At 33.2% G+C, this 17,827-nt stretch overlaps 1 protein-coding gene across 1 annotated transcript in view; it reads left to right on the top strand.

Annotated features, from left to right (window-relative positions):
* The first annotated feature begins 16 nt into the window (after positions 1-16).
* Positions 17-17,827, top strand: part of LOC112680042 (myb-like protein AA) — a 31,940-nt gene continuing 14,129 nt past the window's right edge. Inside the window, exon 1 of the mRNA XM_025550028.1 lies at positions 17-946. Coding sequence (XP_025405813.1) covers positions 343-946 — 604 coding nt within the window. The 5' untranslated portion in view covers positions 17-342. The remainder of the gene's footprint in view (positions 947-17,827) is intronic.

The raw sequence follows: 17,827 nt of genomic DNA, 5'->3' as shown, positions 1-17,827 counted from the left end.
CGAAAAATAGGTGTTAACGATATTTAATAGCCGCGCCGAAGCCGTACCGCGCGCTCGTCGGCCGCCGTACACACCGCACAATCGTCGTCCGGTCGCCGCAGCAGCCGTCAGCCGCGTTCACAACGAAAACGATAGACGAACGTTACGCGTACGACACAATCGTTGTTGGTTTTCCGTTTCTCCGGGACGCGTCGCGTACCGTTTTTCGCGCACAGTGCCGTCGCCTCGCGTAACGCTGCGCGCCACCAACGTCGTTTCGCGTTATTCGTTTCTAGTGCGTTTCTAGTTTTTTTTCTTCTCCTTCCGTTTTCCCCATCACACGTAAACCCGTTCGTGCGGACCATGATGGTGTTGGACTCGGGACAAGCGTCCCCGTCGTTGCGGCTGTACGCCGCGGCCGCCGCGGCCGCGGCCAACGGTTACGGCGGCGTAGCTGCTGCGACTACCGCGTCCGGCGGTGGCGGTGCCCGCGGTGGCCAGCAGTCCGGCGTCCAGATGCCGCCGCATCCGCTGTTCCCGCACTTTGCCGCCCGTTTCCCGCACGGTTTCGCGGCCGCGGGCCTGTCGCCGTTCCTGCAGCAGCACCACGTCGAACACGCGGCCGCGCAGCGGTACGCGATCGCCGCCGCTGCAGCAGCGGCCGCCCGGAACGGCACGGTCGCCGGCCACATGTCCTCTCCGGCCGTGCACCACCACCACCACTTACATCCTAACCATCACCGGCCAACTGCGGAATCCGCCAAAAAGCGTCCGCACCACTTGACGCAGCAGCAACAGCACCACCATCAGCAGCAGCAGCAGCAGCAGCAGCAGCAGCAACAGCAACAGCAGCAGCAACAGCAGCAACAGCAACAGCAGCAGCAACAGCAACAGCACCATCGGATTATCAACATGTCGGGCAATCACAGTGATGACAGTGCCTCCGAGAATGGATCGCCAAAAAAAGGTAAGTCCTTTAATGGTTTCTTTTATTTTCAACTTTAATCGAAAACTGCCCGAAAACACAACAAATTATGTATTTCAAAAAAATTAAGAATATTATTTTTACTGTACTCTATGCTCAAAGCTAGAGTTCTTATGAAATCGAATTATCCTATTTTTTTCTCGAACTGTAGTTTGGCTGTTAATTAAACAGATTCCGACGGTGTATTTTAATACTGTAGGAAAATCTACTTTTTTTTTCGCTTCAAAAAACATGTACGTTGGCCAACCACTACCTATTTTACACAAATTTGCAAGCCTGGGCATAAACGAGTTAATAAGTTAAAAGTCTAGTAAATTTAACTTATTTCGTTGCTGATAAATTAACATAACTCATTTCATTACAAATTAACTTGAAATTATCGCATTATTTTTTTCATTTCAATTTTATTTCAGTTAATTTTGATTTTCAAGACCAGAAAAATATTTTTGTAAAATACCACATTCAATAACAAGTTCATGAAATTTAGAAAAATATAAAAATAAAATGTCGAAAAATTTTTAGATGACACCATAATATTTATCTTGGTATTAACTATTACTTGGGGTCCCACTAGTCTCGGGAAAAGTGTTCAACCCTCTTCAGATTATTGAGTAAAAATAGGCATGCCACCCATGAATTACATTACCATTGTCATGAAAAGTGGCCGTAAATCTATAATATAAAAATAGGTACATATTATCATTAACTAAATAATTCTTAATAATAATTGTACTCTATTATTATTAAATTTATTCCATAATCTATGATATTATTAAATAAGATTGATATAATTAAATATTATCGAATAAGAGAAGAAATTTAATAGCTGTTAATATATAAATCAATTATTTCAGCGCTTAATTTAAATATTTATTTTTTTTTTTTTGTAATTAACTTAACTTATTAACTAATTGAAATTCAATTAAGTTAACGACATTTTTAACTTAATTTATGTAATTCTCATGTATATTAACTTATTGAATATGAACTCTATTAACTTAACTGAGTTAAAAAATATCATGAACTTGTCCAACCTTGCAAATTTGTATACAATATAGTGTATTCTTTCCACTGCCTAATAATAAACACAGTTTTCACCACTATAAAAAATATGTTTTAGATTTCTTTTTGGTTTTGTCTGCTCAAAGAACGATGTTATAGTTTTCTATAAATTTGATTTTTATCATATTTATATTAGTTATTGTCGCGTTTAATGTTACATTTTTATACATATTTCTTATGAATTAAATATGCAATATGAATAAAGTATATATAAACATTTCGCAAACTAATCGCAATGCTAAACATCTCGATACGTTTTGCACCATATCAGATGATTTGTTCTGACATAATTCGAGTTTTGGTGATTTCATAATACCTCATTTATATCTTAAGCAGTCGATTATGTTTAATATATTAAAACATATATGTTTCTTCAGAGTTTTAATCGTGATAATTATAAGACTATCATTATTCGTAAACGGATAATAACATAATGATGAATATTATATTGCATTGTGTTGAAAAATGTAATTGGTTCATGATGCGAATAAGTTCAATAAAAAGGCGATTTGTTTACACTAAAACTAGGTGTACTTGTTTATGTAAAACCGAATAGCTGTAATAGTTAGGTACGTACATTATGCATTAAATTCTAAACACATTTTCAAACAAATATTTACACCTTAAATTATACACATTGGTGTAGAGAAATAATAAAAATCAATTGGACGCTGTTTATACTTTCGCGTATACTTATATATAATTCATGGACGTAAATTATTAGCGTGTGAAATTGAAAAAAAAAAAATATTAAATATTCTCACGAATAATAGGTTTTGAATTCAGCCCGTGTTCGCGTGATTAATATCATAACACAAAACGCTAGGTATACACACACACATCGATTTAAATACTAATATAGTAACCCTAGTAACACTTTATTAAAACGGAAAAGTGTAAAATTGATTATGAATATTATTATGTAAGCTCGTACCACCAATATTTATTTCGAATAGAATTGATGGTACATTCACATGGTTTATACCTATACTACGTTACAAACGTTAAAAATTCGTTAATCGATGAAACCGTTGAATTCTTTGTACAAATCAAACACTCAATAAAAATATTTCCATCTCGGCTTTCACAAAGTTATGAACAATACAAGTCTGTGCAAGTATACGAGTATAATATAACCTATTGCGCTTCGCATAATATACTACACAAATGAGCATATAAATATACCAAATAATAACTATACGTATAATCGATTACACACTCTATTTGAATATTGGTTTTGTTCTCCATGCGAAAAAAGCTCGTAAATACATGGTGTAAAATTAGACCGATTAATACGAAAATCGCGTGACGGAGAGAATCCGAAAATAAAAGGACTGTTATGTATAACTGCTTATACACAAGTGCACTGCATACGAGCGTTTGACATAAATGCACGTATGTATATACACATTAATGATTTAAATGCATTACACGCGTATACATTATCTATATAACAGGTATGGCCATTTGGCCGTGGGAAATCTAAACGACCGGAAAGGCGCTTCTTTCCAAAACAGGTGTCAAAAAATGTTTCTAATTCTTCTGTGTAATCCATCATGAATATATATCCGAATGCTGTTTTAAATAATACATACACCGGCCGGCACCTGTAAACTAGGAAAGCCCATACAAATGTCGAGGATCGCGTTCTTTCAATCTTGCCCGGCAGTCGGTAATATTCGAAAAGAACAGTGGGCAGTTTAACTGCAATCATATCACATTACAGCGCACAACAAATATGTATATTGCATAAATTAGCCGAATTTCACGCGTTCAACAGTATTTTTAAGTTCTCGGTATTTTAATATCATCGTCGTAACTTTCAGTTATAATGTTACAATAATATTTTGTTAATTTAACAATTCGTCGTACAAACAGTACTTTATACATTTGTAGTTGCATTAAGTGCATATTATTAGGGATGCCAGATTTTGAAATCCCTAGACCGAGACGCCATATCGAATGACTTTCTTTTTTTTTGTTTTTTTTTTTTTTTTGATTTAACGTTAACAGGGATACAAAAATTGATTATTGTTGTACATGACCGTGCCGATTAGATAACCATTTTATAACGATATGATGTACAATATTTTTCTGTTTTATTATTGAATTATACAACATTAAACGTTATTTTCTCACCTTCTATTAACCGAGACAAACCGAAAGATCGGTCGGGACACCGGTCATGCCTTTAAAACCTGGACGAATGGCAAGCTCAAATAATATTCATTCAATTCTTATATCATTATAAACCCTCATGGCTGCAGCGCGCGTACATGTGTTAATTGACATTTTTTTTTTTTTAACAGAATATAGTGTTTTTTATACATTATATGAATTAAAAAACTCTTCATTATAACGCACTAATCATCTCCTAATCAATAGCATGAGTACAAATTATACTACTCGAGAAATTCGTTATCACCAGCTTTTGTACAACCTGTTTAGGTACCTACATATAGAGTTTCCGTAAGAAAAAATTTAAACACTCATTCCGATATATACATGTACATCGATTTAGAGTCTTAATTTTTCTGTAAAAGGGGGAAAATATTTCTGAGTAAGATCGATGAATATTAAATCATTATAAAAAAATGAATAATATCATACTTTGTTACACATAATATATTATCCATAGGCATAAACAAAAATATTTATTTATTAAATGCATCGATTTCATTATACAGCTATTATATTAATTATACTCCAATCCATTTATGCGTTAATTTGTACATATACATGTATATATAATTAACCCACTAAATTTTTAACCGCAGTAACATTGTGCTTATAAACTATAATAATAATAACTGTTATAAATAAAAAATAATTGAACATTTTAAAGAAGCATAAAAAACTAATAAAATAAAAGTAAATTAATATGAATTACATCGTCCGAGTAATAATTGACTACTTATATAGGTACAGGTATAATCATTATGTTTTAAGATAACGTTAAAACGTTGTTAATTTACATAAAAACAGTTGGCTTTTATAATACAGCAAAAATTTATGTCTCTGAAATTTTGTCTTTGCATTTATTGAAATTCTTTAAACGATAAAAAGTAATATAAATGTGTTGTATACTATTTTAATACATATAGACCTATTACTCTGTATGGATGTATATTAGATTTATATCCCATTTATAGTCTATAAACAATTTCATATTTAATATGGTATACCTAAATCTAATATTGATCTAATTAATATTGTTTGTTATCGTAATGTAATGATTATTAGTATAATATATCAAAATTGTATTATGAAGAAAAGAATATGTTCAATAACATTATTAATATTGCCTAATCAATATTAATTATCATATGCAAGCTACATGTTTATCAGTGTTTTATTATTTTTCCGGGTTGTATTAGGTAATTAATAATTATGAGTTAACCGTTCAATACCATCTAAATGGTGAAATAATTAATACGATAAAAAAATATAGATCATATCAATAATAATAAAATCACGTGAACCTTTGCAGCAAATGTTATCAAATATATAATTTTTTTCTCCTCATAACGTATAACCAAAATTAAACGAACACTTAAAACAATCAATTATTTATATGCACATATTTATATCGTATTGTCCTACTCTTGTCTCTTTTATTATATTGTTTCTTGGATTAATAGTTTTGTAATTATTATTCATATTAATTTTTGTATATTTCTTATTGTATACTGTACCAAATTTATCATAATTGTAAACTCTTACTGCTGTAATTTAAACCATTTGTTTAAAGACTTCGTCCGTTTAATTATTATAAATAAATAAATAAATAAATACGTCATTATATTGGTATATGTGTATACTTATTGTATTACATTATAAATAGGCGGTATACATGAATACAATTATAGATTATAAAAAGAAACTAATGATTTTCCTCTTTAATACATCTAAAAGATCTTTATGCGTACATATATGTATTGAATTGATTCAAACCTTTTGATTTATCTTTTTTACGAGGTTCATTTAGAAAAATTTTATAACATATTTATGAAGCGTACCTATACATTGATATTGTACACATAGGTTCCTCGCGTATATACAATAATTCCAAACGGGAACATTTATTTAATTACTTTATAATCTGAGAAACAAACAATTTTTTTTTTTTTAATTATTAATATTTAAACAAGTATATGTGGTGCGTATAGTATACGTATGTAAATACATTTGGAGCAGGTCGATATTAATATGCGAATGTGACTTGCCGCGTTAAACGATATTTACGATATTATATTCTATGACTGTTGGAGCGTCATAATAAACTTAGAAATATGAATAGGTAATAGTCATCAAACTGTATAATCTAGAATGTTACAAAATGATTTCTTTTAAACTCACTAATAATAAATGTGTATAAAAAAATGCTCATCGACACACAGTATATATATTAACTGCGAACAAATCGTTAAATTCGTTAATGATCTACCTGTATTTTAAATATTATAATATAATTTAATATATATATTTATCCATGACAAGCAAATAATATTATAATAATATATATATATAACTGGTCATTATTGTGTATGAACATTATGCATAAATAAAAAAGTTAAAACCTTCTACACGCGGTTCGTTCCTATGAACAAATACGTTCGCATGAAATGTGCAATTATACTACAGACCGTAGGGTGTGTTGTAATCATATATCGCATTTAGGTATATAATTTAAACACTACCCACTGTGGAATACGTTGTATTTTACATTTTTTACATTTTCGTACGCAGAACTGATACTATACCTAATCATTTTTCTAATATTTTTTTAATATCCAAAGTTATTCGTGAAGCCGGACTATCAAATAGTTTACGCACATCGTTGTGAGCTAATATCAATCCTCATCAAGTTTTCATATAATATGATGTCGTATTACACAAGGCCCGGTGCTTCCTAATTTTGAGGGACGTTTGGAAACTGTAAACATTCCTAGCTCAACTATTTGAAAAAAAAAGTATAACCCTTCTATTGGGGTACGGCCCCACGGTTTTTTGTTATGGATAGAAAGAGGTAGGTAAAATTGTCGGATTCTCGTTATTTGTTTAACATAATATCGTCTCCCCACGCTTATTCAAATGGAACTACAGTTGTTTTCGAATAATTATTTTCAACGAACAAACGAAACGTTTCGCGTGTAAGATGAATTGCGATCCTAATCAAATCATAACGTGCAGTTAGAATTTTTTTCAAAAATATTGTTTTGATTAGCGTACACGCATTTGTATGTAAATATTACGGGAAATGTACACATTGCTCGGGCACTTTGGTCCTGCCGGGCAATTTGAAATTCGAATAGAAATATTGATAGTATTTATTATTATATCCGTACAATATTTTACTAATAATTTATCATATTTTTATTATAATACAGAACAAAACATAAAGTATCAATACTTCTTACAATTTATATTCTTCTAATATTTATTGTTATCCCATATCAAATCGATGAAAGTTATGTCGACACAATCTGATACCAATGTATGAACAATAATTTATATTTACGATTAAGTAGTTGAGTTTTCATGCTTTTTAAGGAATTTTGTACTTTGTAATTATTTATTAATATTCGAGGGTTCAAATTACTACCCGAACGGGATTAAATTGTCCGCGTAGGTGCAACTAAGAGTGGGGGGGGGGCGCAATAGGGTTTACAGTAATTACAGTTAAATACCATTTAATTTTATTTTCAGTAATTTCAGCATCCCAAATACTTGGACTCTAGTTGCGCCCATGATCGTCTGAACAGTGTGTACATCTCCCGGTATTCCATAATGCCCGTAACACACACAATTTTTTTCACCCGTATATTCATAATACATATGTACGTATTATTAGAATCCATTTATGTATCAACGGGTATTCATTCGCATTAACATTATAACAAACGATTTTTCATATAATACACATTTTATTACGGTGTATTTTTAGCGTACAATTGGTTTTCACTTACGATACGAATACGAATTTCGAACGATTAAAAATTTTGCGTCTGCAGAGAAATCGTAACAATCGTAATCGGCCGACCCAAAGTTTTAGCATCACATATTAATTGTTGATAAAAACCCAGGAGAAAACTGCGTTATTATTATCATTATTATTACGTAATAAATCGAGTTCGTGAATTTTTATTTCTATCGTTTCGTTAACTATAGTGCTGTTAATACTATTATACCTGTTTATTACACGAAAACAAATAGTTATTCAGACACGTCGGAACAGCGGGAAATAATAGGAAAAAAAAATAATAATCACCGTTTTTGCGATTAAAAATCGATACATATTTTTGTTCGTTAACCGTCGAGATTGATTTATACGTAGCAGCAACAGCGTATCATTATTACGTTTTGTTGCGGTAAATATATTTACAACAATTGTAATATTATAATTAATTATTAATATTATTTGCGTTGCGTTAAAAAAAAAAAAAAAAACACTTGCATAGATACTGCAGAGATTACCTTCGTGCGTGTTATGACATTGCGATCCGGAAAAAACGTACGTTTTCAAAGTTTACATAATGTACCGATGTTGTGATTGACATTGACGAGCGAGATAAACCGATATCCACGTCATGTGCGATTCGCAGTAACGAGCCCGCGGTCCGATCAAATAGATGTTCCGGATCGATATCGTTCGAAAAGAATGAACTCGCGGGCCGATAAGTGAATATGGTAATTATTATTAATATTAAATTAGTGTATATTATTATCGTACTATTGTTGGCCGAGCCGTACACGTTTCGTATTATTCAAAATCGGTGTAATTATTAATATATATTTTTTTTTTATTTTTTTTTTTTTTTTATCGAAAAACGTACGAACGGAAAACGTTGTACCTCTCTATACACGCGCCCGACAGTTCTGAGAAAACATCGACGAAATACGTTCGGACGATTATGATTAATGATGTCCGTATTTGTACGTACGTAATAAATAATTGACGACCGCAGCGGCCTCTCGAGCGCACCCAAATTGATTAGGAATTAGCTGGAAACCGTGGTCTGATAGTCCGAACGTGTTTTCGGTCGAGAATATTGTTTTCGTGAATAATCGCCGCCGCGGGTAATCGCCATCGTTTAAACACTCGTTTACACGTCGGAAAACCGAATTTTTTTTGTCCGTTCGTAGTTTTTCTACGTGCGGTGTTATATTGATTTAAAATCGTCGGCGAGAAATATTTATCCGACTCTTATCGTAGGTGTATATTTTTTAGTACACGAGCTTACCGTGTATTTTTTTTTTTTTTTTAACAATATATGGTTCAAAAACCACGCGAACGGCTCGAAACCTATTTGTTTTGTTTACGAATTGTAATCCGACGTGTACCGTACTCATAGCGGTGCGCGAGGTCGGACAGTATATGTAAACGAGTTCTGCGATTTCGACTTGGACCCAACGAAAACGGTTAACCACTGCGAAACGTACCGCGGGGAATGGTTTCGTCTCGCCGCCAAAAACCGCTTCTAATCATATTGTTCTGCGGACGTAAATGTTGTAGTCGCACGCGACAACGACGAGACCGCAGGGGGAGGGGGGGGGGCACGTGTCACTCGGAAAACGTTCGTTACGATTTTCACTGTCTGTGCGTATACGTATACAACCTGTATGTGCTGTACAGGTCGTCGGTGTCCAGAGGTCGTGCGCGATAATAATACGCGCCGTCGACGTAGTAGCAATGGACTGTTCGGAGCAGTCTTTTGTGCGTCGAATCAAATTGAAAATGTGACCGTGTTTAAAATATATATATATATATATTTATTGTTATTATTATTTGTCGATGAAACACAGAACGGAAGAGGTAGAATTACAAAAAAAAAAAAAAAAATAAATAAACCTACTAGCCGAACTTGTATATACGTGTTTATATTTAAGTCGCGTTATCGTCGCGTATTACAAAATCTATACGTATAAATATAGGTTGTTTCATAGGCGACACGTCTACTCGCGGTTATTACCGGGTTAAGTATTTCGAATACACACACACACATATACATCGAATTGTATCCAACCGTACCGTGTGCATAACGTATATACATATGAATGTGTGTACTTGATGGTCACGTACTTACACACACACACACAGGTATAATAATAATAAACTGATATTTCAATCTGTTTTCATTTACGTGTACGCGTCCGAGTGCGTGTGCATGTGGACAAAACACGCGTGGCAGGCACGAGTCACGTTTCAGTTTTTTAAATGACAGCGATAATACGACTTTATTATGTTATTGACTGTATACGCACGAGCGTGCAAGGACCTGCGGTGCTAAAAGATCGAGAGGGACAGCCGTTGCACACGTCACGTGTGTGTGTGATTTGATTTTTACTAATCCAATAATACAGCATAACGTAGTGCATCGGGTCTCCGTGTGGAGTTGACCGCGATGTATCTTGCAACTGTTGCACACGCGAATCGACCGATTGGATACACACAAGTTAGGTCGCACACCGCAATGTAGTTGTTCGCACCCGTTTCTCCCCCCCCCCCCCCCCCCTATGACAACGCGAAATCAGTTCATACTCTTTCCTTGCACTGGTGGCCTTGTGCATAACTCGAACCGCACGTGGATTTATACGTACGCGTGTTCCAGGTGATGTTTTAAGTCCGACCGACATTCTGTGCACGTAATATTACGTAAAATTGTCTCAAATTTTACTAGATTCGCAAATACGCGTACGTACGGATTCACGTTCAACTCTCATTATAATGCCTATCTGAATCATTTTTTTTTCGACGTGTTGCGCGTTGGATACATATACATGTACTTACCGCGGCGCATTATGGTAAGTTTTCTAAAGAAGTCTACAACGGTTGTCGGAAAAAAAACGTCCCCGAACAATATAGTGGGACGCGTAACTTCACCAATTGTAGACGAGATGTTCGAGACAACATCGAGTCGATACGCGATCTTAAGAATGCGAGACTGCATATCAAGATGTGTAATCAGTGTTTGGAAAGAACGTTGTTCACGCGTTTGCGTTCATATTTTGTGAACGACATACATGTGATCGTCACTCGCTTTTTTCGAATAGAACGTGAACGCGTACGACATTTATATTTTTATTGAATATGAACCGTTTTTGGGGCGTTCAAATGTATTTATAATTTTAAAAATATATTTCTTTATAATAAACATGGATTATAACACGTTTAAGCATGGGTATCAATCATAAGGTAAAATATTCATAACACATTTTGTTGAGGTCCTATTTATGCAGAACGCAGGTTGGCGATTTATAAATATAAAATAAAAACATTTAAATTAGCGGCCAAATGAACGCATTAATTTTTCATAGAAAGTGAACGTGTTTCGCTAAAAAAAAAAAAAAAAAAAAAATGAACATGAACCTGAATTTTTTGATGCACTGAATGTGATCGTGAATGAGTTCAATTTTTCAGTGGACGTTCCGAACACTGTAATAATGTACATACAAAGGTAGTCGTGAAAACGGCGCGGTAAAGACTGGGAGAAAAAAGGAGTATAGAGCAGCAAGATGACCGCGGAGAAGTGTTAACTGTCGGGTGTGCAATCGGAAACGATTTTGAAGATGGTCGAACGAAGAAAAAACGACATGTCAATGGATAGGAAACTAAGAGATATAGTTATTTAGGTAGGGTAACAAGCTCCCGATAGAGTATCGTTTCTGTAACAACGTTGCATTGTAATTGAAAGGTGAAATGCTTATTTGTCTCCTGTCGAACACCACATCGTGCCTATTCGATAAACCATGTTCTTCGACGTTATGCGGCGTCTCCAGGGACCGGGCGTATAATTATTCTTACAGTTGGACAAGCGTATAGAAGACAACAATTACAAACACCGTTTGAGCCGCGTATCTATAACGTAGGTACGACGGATAAAGAACATTATTAACATATGCACTTATAAGGGCCGGCTATTATTGGAAATTCTCAAGATCCAAAGTTTTTAAAATTTAAAATTTTTCATCGTATTAATAAACACAGTCAACTATTGAAAATATCGAATAATTTAACAGTTTGAAAAGCAATTTCTAAAAACACAAATTCCATAAAATATTTACTAGTTTTATCATAATATATTATAATATTTGGTGTTTGTATTATGAAGTGTTCAGGCATAAAATCTTGACGTATGGTCACGTTAGTCATCCGTCATACTCATACACCCGTGTAATGTTATTACTTAAATTATTTCCCTATCGAAGTCATCTCGCCATGACTAAAATTAATAAATAACCTAACCCGAATATTTATCTAATTCGTGTGAAGTCTCTGCTTTTTTTTTTCGTATGAACAAGTATTAGTTGTATATGGACGGGATTTTTATAAATCGGCACTGGGCGGTAAAGGCCTAGCACCGACACTGTTTACAGCACAGGCAAAATCGAAAAAATATACCACTGCTGTGTATTTATGTTATATATGTTATATTATATTCACTGGGCCACATTCGTCGATCAACCGAGAAACATGTATAAATATAAAATATAATAATATATGATTGCCACAAAGACAAATACCGGAATAATAAACGCATATACGTAGATTATTATGCACACACACATACATACACGGGCACCCGGGCAGCATATTTCGGAATGCATGGCGTGTATATCGTACATATATTATGGTCTTAAATTTAATTTTCGACCGCGAACGGTCACGCGAAATATCATCAAGAAGGAGCACACTAGCAGTCCGCCTTTTGGATCCATATATTATAATACACACGAGTTTATAAATAAATCGGAAAGGTCATAAGGTATCGAGAACTTCGGATATATTATTCTTTATGTGTAATTTGCACCACGTAAAATCTGTTGGACGTTTTTGCTACGCCTTGTTATATAGACCGTGTACAGACAAATATGTTACGTGTACGTCGTGTACACAACAGTTAAAGTGTATGTGAATGATCGCAGGATGATTTATGCTCGCGGCGATCATGTGCAGCTCACTCGGAGTCGTATTGGGTGTGTAGGCCGTGCACGCGGCGTTATTCAATTTTGTTTTGGGTTTTAGTTTTTATTAATTTTTATTTTCTATTATTATTATTATTATTATTAACCTGCACCCTGCGCATGCACCGTGGCAACGCTCACATGCTGGTATAAATAACACGGTAATAACATTGTTAGAAACGGGTCGTATAGGTATATCATGTGTGAATAGGCACCTACGGGTGCGCGAGGAGCGAAAAAAAAAAAACGTCCGCCCTCGAACGGCCGTCGTCGAAAGTAATAATTACACACAGACACACGCGCACAGAGGTCTTGTATTTTTCACGGACTATATTTTTATTAAACAACTACAGCACAGTGTTAACCGTCGTACCAAACGTCGGATGTACAAACGACGCGTCCGAGTGTGTATAACGCCATTTCATTACTATGACTATTATTATCATTCCCCCCCTCTCTATCTCTCTCCTTGCTCAGGATTTCGTTTTCTATTCTTGTTTCGAAAACTCATTTTACGACGATCGTTTGTTCTATGCATTTCGTGCGCACGTGAAACGTTTTTGGAAACAATTAGATATTCACTCTACGTTCAAGTCCCGCGGACGGTTCGTTATGACAAGTATGTACATGGTACATTTCAGTTGTGTATTTATACTATTACCACCGACTGCACAGGTCGTTTACAGATACACGTGTCTGTCCCTTTAAACGTATTCATAGATCCTTCTCGTCGTTTCCGTTGCTACGTCATCAGGGCCGGCTCAAGGTATAGGCGAGCTACGCACCTGCCTAGAGCGGCATTTTCGAAATTGGCTCGTACATTATTTTTAGTTCTGTCGGTGTTTTATAAGAAAAATATTTAAATTAATTCATTCGTGAAAATCACTTAGCTATATAATAAAATAATATCTAAAGTTATTATATTACTTCATACTACGGCCAACGCAGGGCATTTTCAATTATGCCATAAATATAAATAACCACACAATCATTTCCGCGATTTCCGACAGTCGCGATAGTGATGGATTTTGAGTAATAATTATAGAAATCATTTTTAAGTTTTTTCAAGTATAATTTTATATATAAAATAAAAAATTTTAAACTTTTTTTATGTAGATATGTCACATAAAAAATAGGGGGAAGGGCTAAGTTAAAATAAGAGCTCAATTTTTTTTTTTTTTTTTTGAGACGGCAAAATTTGATTTTGCCTAGTGCACTATTTTTGCTTGGGCCGGCCGTGTACGTCATAAAAAATTTCCGTTCGTTCAAAATGTATTTCGGTCGCGCACGATTATATAATAGTATAGCATACGATATACAAGGTACTCGCATCATTCGGGTGCGAGAATACTTGCATATTATTAATATTGTTATATAACGAGACGGTATAAATGTTGTTTTTCCGTTGTTTCAAATTACATTCCGCTGAACGTTGTGCGTGGAAAAGTTTAAATAAATCAAACATTGTTAACGCGTACACCGATCGTGTAATTATTTATGTATACACTGTTGTACGAAATTTAAATTACATCATGGCATTTTTCACTTAGATATGTATCCGACGTTAAAACGTAAACTATTTGATAAAAATGAATACCTACTGTTCTATAAATTATTATTACTTGTTTGAAAACAGAACACTAAAGCTTGTCGCGCGGACAATTATTATTATTATTAATTATCCGATATGCCTAGTATATCTGTTAATATCTGTACGTCATTTAAATAAACTTTAATACATTTTATATAATTTATCCGACGTCGTCATGGGCGAACGCAGGAAAAAGTTGAGCGCATATAACTCCACTGATTGCGACTTTTTCAACTTTTTTTTTGTGTAAATTCCACCGGTACATTTTTTATTTTTTAAGACAATGCTAAAAATACCAAAGAGTAGCTTTTACGTTCATCATGTTTTAAATGAAACTCGATGTATAACAAGTAGAAACAAAAATTTCATTCAGTATAACAATAAAGCAAAGGTATTATAATATTATGTTGTAAAATAAACTTTGAAACTATGTGTAGAGCAGAACTAATATGTATAGATGGAACATTTATTATTTATGCAGCTTTTTATTGTACATGGATACTTTAATGGACGCTATGTCCCTTTGTGTTTTTCCGTATTAAAAGATAAACATGTGTTAACTTATGTAGAATGTTACAAAGTTATTAATGAAATATGTTCATCGTATGCTTTTATTTTTTATCCAAAACAAATCATTAATTTTTTTATAAAAGCAATATAAAACGCATGCAATTTCATTTGGCCGAATTCGAAATTGTTGGGTAGTAGGTTTCATATGGGCAATTGCACCGTCAATAGCAGGTAAAGAAAGAAACGTATGATAGGAAAAAGGTATACATCAAATGCGCCAATCGATATTGGAATGTAATATAAATATAATGTTTCATGTCAATTCTCACATATATATATATATATAATACTATTGCTACAGATTTTAGAACTTACACAAATTACCAGTATTTAAATTAAGAAATAAATGGGTTTACGTTGTTATGTTCGCAGGGTACGTTTGAAAACCATTATTCTTATCATAATATTATTTTATTATTTAAAGATAGAATAAAATATCGTCAAATATTATATGTTTGTAAAATAAATTCACAATATTGATCAGTATAACTCTACCCGTTGTACGTATAGTCGTCGTGGCTCGTGTTTAAGTATATAATGGAAATAGTTTTAAGTGAATGTGTTAAGAAATTATTATTAACCATAATTTAAAATTTTCTCTTAAAGAACTTACCTATATGTCTTTTCAGTTAGGTGGTTAAAAATGCTCCAGTGCAATTATTGCATTGGAGAATTTTTAGAATTTTTTAGTTTACCTTTTTTATACCGGCGCAGTAAATGTATATTATACAGGAAGTGTCCCAAAATTGGCGCAATTGATGAACACCGTTTCATGTTACTCAAATTTGGTGGAGAGCAATACAACAATTTGGTTTAACAGAAGATTATAAAACAAAAACTGAAATAGAAGATTGGTCTAGAGTTATCTTTGAATTAGTATTTTTAGATTCTGAAGAAGTTTTAGAATTTTTTGCCTTTAAATTAATGTCTATAAAACCAAAAAACTCGAAATTTACACAGTCCGCTGATTGTATATTAGACATTACAGAAGAAGTGTATATATTGGTATACCCACCAAATATATGGGCTCAATGTAGAGTATAATTTAATTTAACTACTAATGCATGCGAGTCGTTCTACTCACATCTAGCTCAATCTTTTATTAACACACATTCAAATATACAATACATTTCAAAAGCTCTATTAGAAATTCAAACATACATTTACATTAAATTAAATAGCATCGATAAACTCAGATATTCTCGATCAAAAACACCCCAACAATATTTAAACACCATAATTTTGTCATTCAAGGATAGCAATATTACTATAATGCAATTCAAGAAATCTGCACTGTAAACTTCAATTTTTAATTTTATTTTTACTAGCTAGTGATCACTATTCATAATTATATACTTATTTTTATTTATTTGTTTTGGCTAACCAAAATGATAATTATTGATTATTATAAATATTTTTAAATCAATGTAAAAAAATATTTAAGTATTGAAATATAATATTATTTATTTTTTATTTTTAATATATTTATTTGGTAATATCAAATACATGTATATGTATAATACATAATAAAATCATAAATAATACATAATAAGTTTTATTACAGATCAATAAAACGTGCCGGTGCAATTTCCATGTTATAAATTCAACCTAAAATCAACTACCTATAAATCGATAAAATTTACAATTACCAAAATAAATTCGAAAGGATTTAAAAAATAATAAATTATAAAATGTTGATAAATAGCATACTTAATTATTACTGAATATATATACATTTTATTTACAAGTCTCATGGGATACTTTGAAATAATTATTAAATTTGTAGGTCAGATAATTTTTATAATACATTTTTTTCTGATTTTCAGAGGGGGGTTGAACTATTTTTAAGCCCTTCCCACCATGCGTTCACATCTGGCGCCGTTATTTGCAAATAATTATCAAAATTTAACTTATCATGGTAAATTTCTTATTTATTGGCTACACAGGAACGCGATGTTGTGAACTGTGGTGTAACTTTACATGTTTTTCTGAAACGATCAGGAATAATATAGGAATTATTTAGGTTTTATTAGTAAATGGAAACATTTGATTTCTATTTTTCAATAATTTATGATTACCTTATTGATTTATCTTTACGACCGCATGCGCAAATTCTGTTGACCCATTAAAGAAATTGAAAACCTCCGCTCCTATATACCATGTTTAATCGCAATCGTTGAACTCTGACGGGCTTACAAGAAATTTTTTTTTTTTTAATACAATTATTATTATAATTTTTGGTTTTTCTTTTTCTCTCTTTCTGTTTTATCGTCGGCGGCTTTCATCAGTACAGTAGTTCGCAGAACAAGGATCGAAGGTTACAAAGTGTACGCACCCGAGTTAAGAAGAAAAAACACACACACACATGCGCGCGTGCGCGCGCGCGTTCATATGCGTACAGTTAATATTATTTTTTAATAAGAAACAAACACACCTTTATTATTTTTTTCTCCCATATCTATACTTAAGTATTGATGTACTGATATGTGTTTATTAGTCGATCAACTCGTTTCAATTAAAACACACACATGCGCGCATCTTATGAATTCGCAGCTTATCGTTTTCGCGTCGTGTTCTTGTAAAACTGGCCTAATTGATTAAACCTCGTTTCAATATGGAAAACGCGCACTTATTAATGTAAAGGTTATAATATTTCGTTCGGATTTCAAAACCTT

This window comes from Sipha flava, unplaced genomic scaffold (assembly GCF_003268045.1).
Source record: "Sipha flava isolate LNK unplaced genomic scaffold, YSA_version1 172_pilon_pilon, whole genome shotgun sequence".
Classification (NCBI taxonomy): Eukaryota; Metazoa; Arthropoda; class Insecta; order Hemiptera; family Aphididae; genus Sipha; species Sipha flava.
The sequence above is the reverse complement of the archived record's forward strand: the minus strand, read 5'-3'. Positions and strand labels throughout refer to the sequence as shown.